General features: G+C 35.9%; 1 protein-coding gene across 1 annotated transcript; it reads left to right on the forward strand.

The window, feature by feature from the left end:
• Positions 1–142: 142 nt before the first annotated feature.
• On the forward strand, positions 143–9,535 carry cidec (cell death inducing DFFA like effector c). Its single transcript, XM_058777867.1, has 7 exons — positions 143–281; positions 669–745; positions 919–1,060; positions 2,655–2,804; positions 3,468–3,500; positions 7,780–7,970; positions 8,870–9,535. Exons 1-7 carry the CDS (start codon positions 171–173, stop codon positions 9,021–9,023), a joined length of 858 nt encoding a protein of 285 aa, XP_058633850.1. The 5' UTR covers positions 143–170; the 3' UTR covers positions 9,024–9,535.
• Positions 9,536–15,956: the final 6,421 nt, after the last annotated feature.

The following is a 15,956-nucleotide window of genomic DNA, read 5'->3' on the forward strand; positions in this document are numbered from 1 at the left end:
ATATTATGGATTTCAATATATCTTTTATTTGTTCATGCACCACTGATAAACATCAGAAAATGGTCACGAGTGGTGTGACTGAGCTGGGACCGAGAGACTTTTATACATTATTGCTCAACATAGCATGACCAAATACTCATGCTGTCAGAGTGGAACAAAGGTGAAAAAAAATGTTTTGCAATGATACTCCGAAGCAACAAACAGACCAGACACACAGATTTACTTTAATACGGAACAATACCAGAACAAAAAAAACAGATCCAAAGAGCTTTCTTTCTAAGGTATTGTGTAATTACTATTACTATAATTAGTCTTATTGATTTCTTGTGAATAATTACAGACACAAGTAATCCTTTTTTTTTACAAAAGTCAAGAAGTCTTGAGGTCTATCCTTATATGTTCAACTTTACAAAAGATTTTTTAGCTTTACAACAGATTTTAAACTTTAAATATTTTAGTTGTCTTAATAGACAAAAATATTAGATATTCTGTTCACAGTATCATTTTCCTGTTCTGTGTGTATTTAGATAAGTATGTATTTGACAGTGCTACATGTGTCCCTGTTAAGCAATCTCTATTGCTTGTATATAGTATATATTTTAGCTGTTATTGTTGATGCTACTTATTTACTTATGTTATTTAACGCATTATTTACTGTATTGTTGAAGGTTACTGGAGCTACACAGTTGATTCCAATGGAAAATGCCAAGAAATCCCTTGATGTGTTCTCAACCTCCCTTTCAAAGTAACTGAGTTTGTATTATGATCGTCTGTTTATATGCCAAATTGTTGTTAATCTAATATTAGATTAAGTTTCCTTCCTTATATTTGTGTAAAACTGTGGACTGAGATTTCAAGCAAACCATTGTGTGTGTGTGTGTGTGTGTGTGTGTGTGTGTGTGTGTGTAACATCCACAGATGCATATCAGCCTGCGGTTCTATGACACAGCAGCTCTTACCACGTTGGCCTCAGCACTCCAGACCCTTTCGGGTCATCAACTCTGACCGCTCCATTAAGAAAGGCATCATGGCAAATGACCTGAGAGACCTACGGAACAAGGTGAGGACAGGAATTAAAAGGATTGGAGAAACATTGAGAAACATACTCAGGAAGTCCTTGTTTCTGCAAACTACCAATTACAGTTTTTTTACAATCATTTTTGCACTAATAACAGAACCTTCATGTCATTTTTCAAAACACTTAACACTTTTTCCAAATGCTTGGATACAATACACATGAACCCAAGATCTTTTGTTCATTGAACTAAAATCACCGGTTCAAAATGACACAACTTAACATCAAAGTATTACTATTTCAAAATGCAACCCACACATTACATCTGAATTGAGTATCTATTCATTTCATTACAATGATCGAACTATCAGTTGATACAACTGCTCAAAATGCTACATAACTGTTGCATTACTCTTGAAGCATAGTTTTTATGGAAAATGATGAACAATATTAAATGTTTAGATTATGAAAGCAACTGAGGACTGAGTATGTTCAGGTATGATCAGTTTCAAGATGCCTGTTGTTGGGAGAGAAAAAAATTCCCAGAATTCCTAGCGACGACACTGAGAGCAATCATGTTTTCGGGCCCATCCACAGTTTATCACCTTGTAATTACCTTTCCTTACTGTAACCCGACTGAGGAGTTTTTCTCCACATGGAGGAGGGTTTACAATAGGCTCCTCACAAACAAGTCCCTCTTCTCCAGGCTATAGATGATTTATTTTATCTAATGAAAACATCCATTATGATGTGGATGAGAACCTGTGGCCAAATCCACAAGACAGGGTTGATAAAAAAAAAAAACATAGAAGTGCAGTGAGGAACATTTCAGTTGACATTTTACTGTAGACCTACTGTAGTTTTTTCTTATCTAATTTTTCTTATTTAAAGTCTTTTTGAAAAACCTACTGTGAGTTGATTATTTCATCAATAATTTTCAAATTTTGTTTAATGTTTGCAGTGTCTGTACTTTCATCTCTGGTCTATTACAATGATGTATGAATGTGTAGAACCATAATGAAAACTGCATCATGTGTTTTGAACAACTATATTTAATGATTGTACTAACAACTAAACAGTGAAACTATGGGTATCTTGTGTGTGGGTGATCTAAAGTAATGTTCCTATGATATTTAATAATAAATTAGTTTTTTGAACCAATGCTTCAGCAAATGCAAGGCTTCTCTAAAGATATGAACGCAATATGCAAAGTTTTGAACATTGGACAGCCTGTGTTACAAATAATGACTGTTTTGAGTTTTGTGTCTAGAGTTTTGAAAAATGACATGAAGGTTCTGTTATTAGTGCAAAAATGATTGTAAAAAAACTGTATTAAGTACATTGAAACATTCGACCATTTGACACACTTGAAAAGAATTGATCAATGGTACTGGAGCTTGATATATGAAAGTCAAATTAAGATACATTTGTATTTAATACTATTATGGTGGAGTCAAATGTCTAATTATGTTGAATTAAACTACACTGGATCACAAAATGTTTCCATTACAACTGTTATTCACTTTGGCTCTTAGTGGTTAAATTATATGTGATAGCTCAAAAGTTGTGGAGCCATAGGAACAGGAGCACTTCTTGAAATTGCTCTAAAGATCTTTGAATTTTTTTTTTTCCCGCTTAGGTGATGGATATATTCCACATGCACTGCATCAGGGCTTTAGTGTTGGATGAGGATGGAACTGGAGTGGATACAGAGGACTTTTTTCAGACCTTGAAAGACAGCGCTGTCCTAATGGTCTTAGGGGAAGGACAGAAGTGGGCTCCACAGCAGGTCAGTGTTTTCATCTAAGGTAAGATCAACAGCACAAGCAGAGACATGTTTGTTGAAATTGACTGTAATATAATGTATTTTTATAACTTTCTTGGACTATGTTCATTTGATCAGCTTTCTTATGCTCGCATGATTGCTTTCAGTTTATATGTTCTTTACCATAGCTCCCACTTAGTGAATTTATATGGTTCTAACACTATTTAGGTGGATTATAGTAACATAATTAATTAGACATTAACCGTTTTCACAATTCCATAATCATTTTGGTCTACTGACGCACAACATCATGCCTAGCATTAAGCATAATTAGAGACACAAATTTATGTTCCACTGTGATTAACATGCACTTTGATAGCACCTCCTGGTGGAACCCTTGAACTGCACAGACTGAGTTTAGATCTTGTGCAGTAGACATCTGAGAGTCAAATCTATTCTCAGCTTATTGACCTATTTCTTATGAAAATAGCAATGTGTCAGCCAGTGAGTTGAAGGAGAAGAAGGTGAAGGAGGTTTGAAATGTTCGTGCAAGCATGTGAAAAGTGTAGTCTAAGTCAGTTGGCCAGAGTTAAAAGACTCAATTACTCAAACAATGTTACATCATCTTTTGATTGAATTTACATGGCAACACATGTATAAAGGACACATTCTTTTTTCTTTTTTCAGAAACACTTTCCGGGTCATAAGAAAGTAGAGAGGGTAAGTGTGAAGAATGAAATGGACCTCCTTAAAGCATATCTCATGTCAAGTGTTTTTTATTGTCATTTCTCTCCTGCATTGCGAGGAAGGGGGAAAAAAAAAAAAAAAAAAACTCTGTCTCTGGGAGTACAGAACATACAGACTCTTTTCAAAAGCCTACAGTAGTGAAGATTCCTTGCTCTCCCTGCTAAAAAAACAAAACAAAACAATAGAAGCCCAATAGAAACCATCACAGAAATTCCAATGGTTTCCATTAAAATACCACTATAAACCATTAGCTTTTTCCAGTAAAACCATTACAAAATTCCTTTTTGTAGTGTGTTTTTGGGCATTTTTCCAATAGGATTTAACATCCCACCAATAGAATCCATCACATACCAGTAGACACCATTATAGTTTCCATTAAAACCAATACAATTCCCATTATAACCATTAAAACCATTACATTTTCTATTGTGTTTTCGGCAGGGTTCTATTGTTTTTTTTCAGCAGGGCTCTCCTGTCTTATAAGAAACCTTTTTAAAGGTCACGGTACCTTATAAGCGATCAATCTGGAATGCTCTACATAGGCAGCATTAGTCATGTGACCTTTGCATGTTCCTAGGCAACTAGGCTGTGCTCTTCAAGAGACTAAGGCTTTCACATCAAATTTCAGGCAACCCATGGATAAAACTGTATATGATTTTGTGAAACATCTTTGTAATTCTACACCAGCTCAAAAATGAAAATCAATACATACAGTGAGGAAAATAAGTATTTGAACACCCTGCTATTTTGCAAGTTCTCCCACTTAGAAATCATGGAGGGGTCTGAAATTGTCATCGTAGGTGCATGCCCCCTGTGAGAGACATAATCTAAAAAAAAAAAATCCAGAAATCACAATGTATGATTTTTTAACTATTTATTTGTATGATACAGCTGCAAATAAGTATTTGAACACCTGTCTATCAGCTAGAATTCTGACCCTCAAAGACCTGTTAGTCTGCCTTTAAAATGTCCACCTCCACTCCATTTATTATCCTAAATTAGATGCATTTGTTTGAGGTCGTTAGCTGCATAAAGACACCTGTCCACCCCATACAATCAGTAAGAATCCAACTACTAACATGGCCAAGACCAAAGAGCCGTCCAAAGACACTAGAGACAAAATTGTACACCTCCACAAGGCTGGAAAGGGCTACGGGGAAATTGCCAAGCAGCTTGGTGAAAAAAGGTCCACTGTTGGAGCAATCATTAGAAAATGGAAGAAGCTAAACATGACTGTCAATCTCCCTCGGACTGGGGCTCCATGCAAGATCTCACCTCGTGGAGTCTCAATGATCCTAAGAAAGGTGAGAAATCAGCCCAGAACTACACGGGAGGAGCTGGTCAATGACCTGAAAAGAGCTGGGACCACCGTTTCCAAGGTTACTGTTGGTAATACACTAAGGCGTCATGGTTTGAAATCATGCATGGCACGGAAGGTTCCCCTGCTTAAACCAGCACATGTCCAGGCCCGACTTAAGTTTGCCAATGACCATTTGGATGATCCAGAGGAGTCATGGGAGAAAGTCATGTGGTCAGATGAGACCAAAATAGAACTTTTGGTCATAATTCCACTAAACGTGTTTGGAGGAAGAAGAATGATGAGTACCATCCAAGAACACCATCCCTACTGTGAAGCATGGGGTGGTAGCATCATCTTTGGGGTGTTTTTCTGCACATGGGACAGGCGACTGCACTGTATTAAGGAGAGGATGACCGGGGCCATGTATTGCGAGATTTTGGGGAACAACCTCCTTCCCTCAGTTAGAGCATTGAAGATGGGTCGAGGCTGGGTCTTCCAACATGACAATGACCCGAAGCACACAGCCAGGATAACCAAGGAGTGGCTCTGTAAGAAGCATATCAAGGTTCTGGCGTGGCCTAGCCAGTCTCAGACCTAAACCCAATAGAGAATCTTTGGAGGAGCTCAAACTCCGTGTTTCTCAGCGACAGGCCAGAAACCTGACTGATCTAGAGAAGATCTGTGTGGAGGTGGGCCAAAATCCCTCCTGCAGTGTGTGCAAACCTGGTGAAAAACTACAGGAAAGCGTTTGACCTCTGTAATTGCAAACAAAGGCTACTGTACCAAATATTAACATTGATTTTCTCAGGTGTTCAAATACTTATTTGCAGCTGTATCATACAAATAAATAGTTAAAAAATCATACATTGTGATTTCTGGATTTTTTTTTTAGATTATGTCTCTCACAGTGGACATGCACCTACGATGACAATTTCAGACCCCTCCATGATTTCTAAGTGGGAGAACTTGCAAAATAGCAGGGTGTTCAAATACTTATTTTCCTCACTGTAGCTACACACAGAGTTTAGACCTGAGGTTAATCTCTGCCTTTGAACAGCGCCATTTTAACAATTTTCAGAAAGAAAAGCAAATTTACAGCTATAATAAAGGGCGCAACACAAATGCACTTTGCAGCTGCCCATCCGTGATATATTTTTACTGTCTTAATCAAATGTAGTATCTACTCTGGCCTAACGATATTTAAAATGAAACTTATTTCAGAAATAAAAATGTAAACAATTTATTAACTTTTGTCTACAACAAAAAGGCTTTGGGAAATTCTTAGTATAGCAGATACAGTTGTGCTCATAAGTTTACATACCCCTTGCAGAATATGCAAATATGTTAATAATTTTAACAAAATAGGAGAGCTCATGAAAATTGCATGTTATTTTTGTTTTTAGTACTGTCCTGAATAAGCTATTTCACATAACAGATGTTTATGTATACTCCACAAGAAAAAAATAATAACTGAATTTATAAAAATGTTCAAAAGTTTACATTCCCTTGAATCTTAATAGTGTGTTGTTCCCTGGATGATCCATGAATGTTTTTCTGTTTTGTGATAGTTGTTCATGAGTCCTGCGTTGGTCCTGAGCAGTTCTTCAGTGCTGTTCTTCAGAAAAATCCCTCAGCTTCTGCGCATTCTTTTGTTTTCCAGCATCTTATGCATATTTGAACCTTTTCAAAAAGAGACTGTATGACTTTGAGATCCATCTATTCACACTGAGGACAACTGAGGGATTCATATGCAACTATTACAGAAGGTTCAAAGGCTCATTGATGCTCCAGAAGGAGAAACTATGCATTAAGAGACGGGGGGTGAAAACTTTTGAACAGAATGGAGATGTGTACATTTTTCTTATTTTGCCTAAAAATCATATTTTTTCATTTAGTACTGCCTTTCATAGGCTACAGAAGATAGTTACATGTTTCTCAGAAGGCAAAATAAGTTAAATTTACCCTGATCTTTAAATTCAAAAGGTTTTCCTGAAGAACTTTTCTGAAGAACAGCAGGCAGTTGAACTGATCAGGACCAACGCAGGACTCATGAACAACTTTCACAAAACAGAAAAACAGTCATGGATCATCCAGGAAACGACACAGAGTTAAGATTCAAGGGTATGTAAACTTTTTTATAAATTCAGTTATTATTTTTTTCTTGTGGAGTATACATAAACATCTGTTATGTGAAATAGCTTATTCAGGACAGTACTAAATAAAAAAAATAACATGCAATTTTCATGAGCTCTCTTATTTTGTTAAAATTATTGACATATTTGCATATTCTGCAAGGGGTATGTAAACTTATGAGCACAACTGTATATGTCATTCCTAACAAGACATGTAGTCCTGCAAAGGAAAATTTATGTATCTCAGTAAACTGTGATTTTAATTCTGCGAGTGCACAATTAAAATGTATAGTAACAATGTCACAAGGGGACTCAGAGACGAGTGGGGACTGGATCTAAGTGCAGACAAAACATTATAATAAAGATAAATAAACAAACAGCAGAAATAAAAGAAACAAAACAGAAACATCAAATAAACAAAAAAAAAAAAAAAATGGAATTAAGAAAACCCACTAAATGCTAGGGAGAACAACCAAGACCTAACAAAGCACAATGGAATTCAAGTGCTGAATAAACAAGGGGTAAATGAGAGAAACAAGGAACACCTGGAGACAATCAAGGAACAAATCAATAAAGAAACTACAACCTGACTACGAAACTAAAAAAGGAAACTTACATACCAAAAATTTCAACATAAAAGTCCACAGAACAGGGAATTACACTTTGTATTGCATCCTTCAGTTCCTTCATGTCCATCCTGCATATTACTTCCCCCTCCCCCCATACATCCGTCTTCCAAAATTTTGAGATTTTGACTGAAATGCCAAACACCACATCTTTTTTTCCTCTCTCTCACTCTTTCCATGTCATTACTACACAGAAACATACAACCAAGAGTGATCCTAGATTTGGCTGGAAAAAAACAAGGAAAGACGTTGCCAAACTGACTTTTGATCTTTACAAAAATCACCCACAGGATTTTATTGGCTGCCTAAATGTGCAGGCAACATTGTATGGAATGTACTCTGTGTCATACGATTTGCAGTGCTATAAGGCAAAAAGAATGCTAAGGTAAGTGTGTTTGTCCATGTGTGTCATTAGAAGCTCTGTTGTTTGAGATAGGGAGAGAAAGAAATAATATGATGTAACAATTAAAGTATGTAAGGCAACACAGGCCATTAGATGATGGTATCTTATCAATGATTCATGAATCCCAGGTGTTTAGCAATGCTTTTATACCCTGCTTTAGGGATTACTTTTGAGATTGAGACATAGCTCACACTAACCATTGCACTGTATTTTATGTATAATCATTTTCTATTCTTAACTGTTTTAAATTCAGTTTAAATCAATTTTTATATCATTTTAAAAGTTTAAACAGAGGGCTGAAGTAAGTGCTGTGATGGTAAAGAGAATGTGGGCAAAGAAAGACAAGTGTGTTGGTTAATCAGTTGAAAGTAGGACCTCTTGAGTTCTATTTGTTTGGTTTATGATGGTCAAAGTAAGAAGGGGGTGAAGTAGTGGAATAGTTAGGTGTTTTGGAAGGTTTTTTTTTCACTTAATGCGGAAGAGTTTGAACAAAGCTTGAGAATTTTCGTTTTTAATTCCTTGTTTTTATTATTGTGATTATTATTTTTTTAATGATTATTTTACTTCCTTTTATGTGAAGCACTTTGAATTACCACTGTGTATGAAATGTGCTATATAAATAATCATGCCTTGCCTTGCCACTCTTTCTTTAGAAAAACAGATTTGGTAAAGACCAGGCTTTGTGTGCCACTGTAAAAACTTATACCTATTCACTCAGCTGGTATACAAATACAGTCTTGTGTGAAGTGCATGTATAATTAGTCAATAATAAATTATACAAATCAATAGATCATAAATTATCCTTATTTACCTTACTATATTATAGAAAGTAAACACAAAAGGCGTATGTCTCACTGATCTTCTTTTCTCTCTGCTAAAAGGGAAGCCCTAAGATGGACTCTCTTCACTATGCAGACTACTGGCCATGTTTTAGTAGGAACTTCGTGTTATATTCAGCAACTTATTGATGAGGACGAGAAGACGGAAGCACAACTGATATCGCCTGCATGCATCATTAAGCAGTTACAACATTAAACGATGGTGTGTCACGGCTAGGGCAAACTAACCAGAGTGCCCTGCTTGTTGATTTAATGCTTCATAAAATGTATATTTGTGAGTTATTCAATTCTATGTAAACAGCAAAATGTACAGTTAAAGTAAACAATGTTTAAACATAAAATAAATGAAACGTTTAATGTTATTTCATTTAATTTAGCTTTAAATTTGAATTCCCATACTCACAAAATTGTAAACACAACTCTTACATGTGAGAGGTTACACCACTCTTGAATTTTCAGTTTCATGAACATGTCTGGGGGACACAAGGTTACATGTGGTTTGCCACTGCAAGGACGATCAGCTGTCCTTCCTATCTCCCCTAGGCTTCTTACATTGCGGATATTGTAGTTTATTGCTCTAGCCACATCTGCAGTCGTCAGAGTCAGTAGGTCTCTTTAATGTCTATGGTTTAAGGCTTTTTTGATGTATAAAATGTATGAAAAATATTGTTTAAACCCTTTCCAATAAAGATCTGTAAAGCTTATTTTGATTTTACTAAATTATCTTTAAAATACATTATCCTGAAAAAGGGACCATTCTTTCTTTCCTTTTGATTACATACATATTACATATAGAGTAGATCCATATTACAGACAGACAGACAGACAGATTATTTTTATTTATTTATTTATTATTATTTTATTTATTTATTTTTTTGCTGATTTTATACCTAACTGCAGCTGTTCTTTATTACAGCCTAAGAACATAGAAGACCATTTGATTAATATTCTTTAACAATGTCAACAGAATAAAACGAGGGGTGAGAACCAGAAAGGTATAAGTGACATTTCACCAACTTTACAGGAGATCCAAAACAAAAATGTTTACCATAGTTTGATCTGACTTTGTGTACTGATTCAATTGTTTATAACAAAAATTTGTACACTCATGGATGACAGTACTTTTGCCAGTAGAAAGGGCTCATTAAGAGGTTTCATTTGATATTTTATATATATATATATATATATATATATATATATATATATATACAGTATATATCCATTTCACTACCTTGCGCCCTTCTGGTTCTCATGCCGTGAGGATTGTATTACCGCATATTTCCACAAGAGGGCAAACAGGGATAACAGAGAGGAAGGTGCCTGTAGTCGATCTGTCCATGTGGTTGTGGATAGAAGTGGGTACAGCAACGGCTGGAAGTGAAGCAAAATCTTGCCGGAAGGACAAGGAAGAAAATGAAAAAAAAATTAAAATAAATAATAATAATAATAATAATAATAATATATATATATATATATATATATATATATATATATAATAAATTAAAAATAAGTTAAATGTACAGTAAAGAAGACAATAGCGAACTAATCAGCCTACAATGTGGCAAAGTCCTTTGAACCAAAATCTCTTTAAATCACGCCGAATGGACAGGAAAAATGAGACAGTGATTTTGCAAGACTCCCGTCACTTCTAGCCACAACCATGTTTAGTTTTCCCTTTCGTCTGTATTTATATTTGATTTTAAGGCACAAGTCAGGGCAAAGTCCTGTTTAATATGCTCATGACAATCAAATGTTCCTTGATCTTTCAACATATTGTAGTTTAAGAACAACTAACTTTCTCTATCAGTGCAAAAATAATAGGCTACTTACTGAAACCAAACTTCAAAAGACTTGCTCTGTATTTCCTCACTCCTTCCACTGAACACATCAGCATAGGACTGTTTCCACAGCAACACATTAAATGGCTACTTCCTTCCTGCCATACCTTAGAGCCCAGTATATGAAATGAGAAACACTAGGGGTACCCTTAAAGGTGCAATAGGTGATTGTCTTCAAAAACATTTTTTGTTATGCTGGGTAAAGTATCACATCATGATAGCAATCATTAAGTTAAGTGGTCTAAATGAATTTATATTTATATATTCTGTGGAAGGCGTAGGATCAAGAAATGTGCGTCCAATCAAAACGCTCGTTCTGAGCATTTTGATTGACTTTCCTACCTGCCTGTCAACATATGTATTTGCTCCAGTCCGTACAACTAGTTTTCCCTCAACCCACAAAGAATGGCAGCCCTGTATTGACCAGATCTGGACTAAAGACAAGGGCCTAAATTGGGCCAAAGCTGGTCCACGTCTCAGCCAAGTCTCAATTTGTTGTATGTGTATTTCTTTTACTTGCCATTATCTGTTTTTTTGCAATAATGTTTTGGCAATATTGTATGAAAACACAATCATGCCAATAAAGTACATTAAATTGAACTGCAACTCAATTCACAAATCATACACCTGAAGAAATAAGCTTCTTGTTGCACGTAGGTGGTGGAAGTGAGGCACAAACTAAAGCAGGGCTAGTTGTAACATACATGGGCTGTGTCCAAAATCGCTCCCTTGCCCTTAAATATGGTGCTATTTGAGGGATCAATCATGTGCAGCGATACGACCAAAACCATAGAGAAGTGCATTATTGAGTGTGTTATTGAGTGCACTCATTCAATCCCATAATGCACCACAATAATGAGCGTACAACCGATATAATGCTCAATGGCAGAGAATAACCATAATGTACCCATAATGCACTGTGAGGGTCGTGCTAAATAAATCACACATCCATCCATTTTCCAAACCACTTTTCCAATGTGTATACAACATACTATCTTACAGGTATAAATTGTGTTTTAACTGATTATTAAATAGCTTAATTAAGGTTAGTTTCCATGACAGAAGGTGCATCCCAAAGCACATATTTATACACCGTTCTGCTGTGCAAAGGTACAAGACCGTAACTTCGATTTTGGTCGAAAATGAGTTATTGATTTTTTTGGGACATTCAAGACATCCTTTATCATGTGCATAAGTATCGAGTCAAGAGATGATTTCGTTGTTTTTCCAATAAAATAATGGGTCGTCTTAACCGTAACTTCGAAAAGCCCTGGAGAAACCAAGGCAGAACACCGTATAACACCAGTTACCGCTCTTTCACTTTGTTTGGAGCACTCAAATTGAGTTACGGCTTTCTGCCTTTGTTTAGCCGCGCGTCAGTATGAAGTTACGGTGCCGGAACAGCTTCCGCATACCACAGTTAGATGAAGTGAGAGAGAAGTGTTTATTACGTTTCTTACAAAAACACATGGATTCACATTCACACATGGAGGCACATTTTATTATGCGCGTGCTTTATTTGACGTCTTTTGGACTGTTGAACAAAAACACCCAGTGCAGCCCACTGCAATGATAATGCTTTAATATAACTACGACTGGATTCGTCTGAAAAGAAGAAAGACATATACACCTAGGATGCCTCAAGGGTGAGTAAATCACAGGCTAATTTTCATTTTTGGGTGAACTAACCCTTTAATCCAACTGAAATATTGTGGAACGAGCTGAAGCAAGCAGTTAATAGGAGGAAACCCACCGACATCACAGAGTTAAAGCGGTTTTGTACTGAGGAATGGGATAAAACTCCTACAAGATGTTGTGCAGGACTGATCTGCAGTTACCAGAAACTTAATCTGCAGTTATTGGTGCAAAATGGGATCAGACCAGATACTGAAAGCAAAGATTTGCATACTTTTTCAATGCACAGACATGAATGAATGAATGAGGCATTTATATAGCGCTTTATTGTGTATTGCAATACACCCAAAGCGCTTTACAATCATGTGGGTGGGGGGTCTCTCCTCAACCACCACCAGTAACGATGGATCATTTTTCGCAATAAATAAATTACAAAGAAAATATTTTGTCTCATTTGTTTGATTGTTTTTTTTGTCTACTTTGAGGACTCTGGAAATCTGATCTGATCTTTGGGTCATATTTATGCAGAAATATAGAAAATTAATAATTATGTGTAATCCAGTAGATTATGTTAATACATTTTTGTAATGTAATTACTAATGGACTACAAATTAAATACAAATGAAATACTACCCAGCACTGCTTGTGAATTGTAATCTGTGTCAAAAATGTGTTTTTATTGTAATATTTGTTGACTAATTTTGGTTGAGTGGGCTTGTGCCCCCTACAATCTGCCACATGTTCTGCACTGCTAAACACTTTATTTATATTGCATGTTCAATTTTAATTAAACAAAACATTATAGGTCTCCATCACACACAATCATTGTGTTTTTATTGAGCACCATGTGGTCTTGTGTTACGTCAGTGGCTGTTATATGATCGCCACATTCATTAGAATGTTTGGATTTAAATTTGAGTTGTATGGTAACTACACGCTTTACACAGCATTAAGCACATTTACAATGCAGGCAAAACAATGCTGCTGCCTCCAAAGTTTGATAAGGCTCAATATCTGACTACTGCTTTAATCTGCAGCAAGAGATACAGGGGAATGACAAGTTAGCAGGTTAGTTGTGTAGTGTAAGTTACAATGGCAATGAACACAGCTAAAAACCAATCCATCTCTTGAACCCGAAAAACCGGAGTTTTCTCAAAATAACCTGGGCAGCCACTGAAACTATAGCTTAATGAAATAGGCCAAGGGTGTGCAATTAGATAAACTAGACAGTAAACATTCATGTTCTTGATTGTTTTAAACAGATCTAAAAATGGGTGATATCAGACAAAAGATCAAAATGGGTGTTGACAATTATTATAAACCATGTTTTAGCATGTTGCTAGAATGTTTGTAGCATGTTTTAACACATTTGATAACAAAGAAGCAAGAGGCTGGGCAGGGCCAGAAGAGACGAAAGAGCTTAACTGCAGGGTGGGGCCAGAGGAGATGACAGAGTTTAACATCTGGGCAGGACCAACTGAGGAGGAAGTTGGGACCAGAGAATCTATCCAGCCTGATGGGCCGTGGCAGGCATTGGCTCAACATGAATCCTAACAGAAAGTTGGCTCTCCTCACACCTAATGCTTAAGGGTAGGTTTACATGACAACAATGTACTAAAAACTGAAATGCTTTTCCTTTACGTTTTTGAAATTTTTTGCATACAGACAACAACGTTGTATCATTTCCAAAGACTTGCACTTTTCGCTTTTTCAGTCCCTCAAATCACCGTTGTAAATACATGACCAAAATGCATACAAATATTTCAAATTTAAGTTGAAAATGTCATATAAATGCCCCCCTAACACTCTTAAGTTACTTCTGGAATACTTGATTTTTAGTGTTTTGGCATTTAGCTGTCAGATATTTATTAATATTTACTATCACCTATTGCAATGCTGTAAATCAGAGTGCCCTTCTGGGTAACTGAAACCAGCACTGCTTTCCTGTGTCTTGTTTCAGAGATGGTCTCGTTATGGGGAGATACCAACCTCCATGGCTCTACTAGAGAAAACATACTGACTTGGATCACACGTGCCTTGATGTGACTGACGTTTTAATTACACATTTTAAATAGCAAATAAACATATTAAACATATTAAAATATAACCCAGTGGTTCTCAACCCTTTTTGGGCCAGTGCCCCTCTATTCATTATCCAGGTCCCTTATTTCCCAGGAAACAAGAAAGTCATGTGAACAGAAATTACATACGAATGTTAAAGAAACTGATGTACTCCACATGCTGGTAAAACTTTTGTGTTCCCTCGAGAAACTTTGCGTTCCCTCACAAAACTTTTGCATTCTCTCGCAAAGACAGGCCTATTTATGTTTCCTCCCAAAACTTTTGCATCCCCTTGCAAAGATGTTTACGTTCTCGGACAAACACTTTTATTTAAAGAAATACATTAGTACATTAAGCATTTTAGAAAGTCCCAAAACCGTGCCTTGAACTAAGCACTGACTATTTCTTTATACTTGAGTTATACTATACGTTGTCAGATGGTTAGGCCTACTATTTTGCAGGAAAGTACATGTTTTTTTTCAGTTACACTAGTTAATCCTAAAACATGCCATAAAATGTGCTAATTGCTTTCTCAAACCTTCAAATGTGGCATAGTGGATGAATCTGTAGCCTTTGGTTATTCATTTTCATGAATGACCACTTTGATAAAAATATTATTTGCATGTGATATTCACACATACACATCAAACATCATACAAACATTTCTTTTTTTTTTTTTTTAAGTGCAGCTGTTACCTTACTGAACAGGATTCCTCTGAATCCTCTGATACAGATGAGAATGAAAAATTTGCTTTCAATTGAAAAGGTTCTTCATGTCTTGTCATATAATTGTTTGGCCCACACATGTGCAGATGGGGTGGTTTAGGGCCTCGATCCCCTCCCTTTTTCAAAATTCTGGCAACTAGTGTCTAGCGGAACTACAAAAATAAAGCATGTTTTTCATGTCATGCCCCCACCAACGCAAACATCAAAAACACAGCTCTTACAGATCTTTAAAAGTGAAAGCATGTTTCAAGAGGTAAAAGTGTAGGCTACTTTCAACAAAAGGGCCAACACTTTAGCAGACCTAATAGTTTTTAACTTCAACTTTAGCTTACCCGTCGTGTACAAACTGCATGTTCACTGTATCGATTGACACCCAAACATTCCATAAAATTCTTCTAATCTTCTAAAAAAAAACACTGCCAATGTTTACCTTAAAATTCCTCCTTCTTGTAAAAACACTGCCAATGTTTACACTAAAATTCTTCCATCTTGTAAAAAAAAAAATAAAAAAAAAAAATAATAATATATATATATATATATATATATATATATATATATATATTGGCAAGTCTTCGAATTTTGGCTTGCATATAGCGCAATCTGAATTAATTTTTCTTCGCTAAACAAACACCCTCTGGCTCAGCCTGCCCAAACTCTAGGTTGCAGTGTTGCATATTTAGGAATTTTGTAGCTTAATTTGATGATTTTCTCATTTGATTTTGCTCATGTTGTTGTTAATTTTATTAATGTTTTGCGACAAAGAGCTATTTGGCGGTTTTTGTTGTTAATATTTATGTATTTGTTTGTTTGTTTGTGATTAACAAACAAACAAAACAAAACAAAAAGTTTGTAACGAATTTCAAACAGTA

This window comes from Onychostoma macrolepis, chromosome 06 (assembly GCF_012432095.1).
Source record: "Onychostoma macrolepis isolate SWU-2019 chromosome 06, ASM1243209v1, whole genome shotgun sequence".
NCBI classification, from domain to species: domain Eukaryota; kingdom Metazoa; phylum Chordata; class Actinopteri; order Cypriniformes; family Cyprinidae; genus Onychostoma; species Onychostoma macrolepis.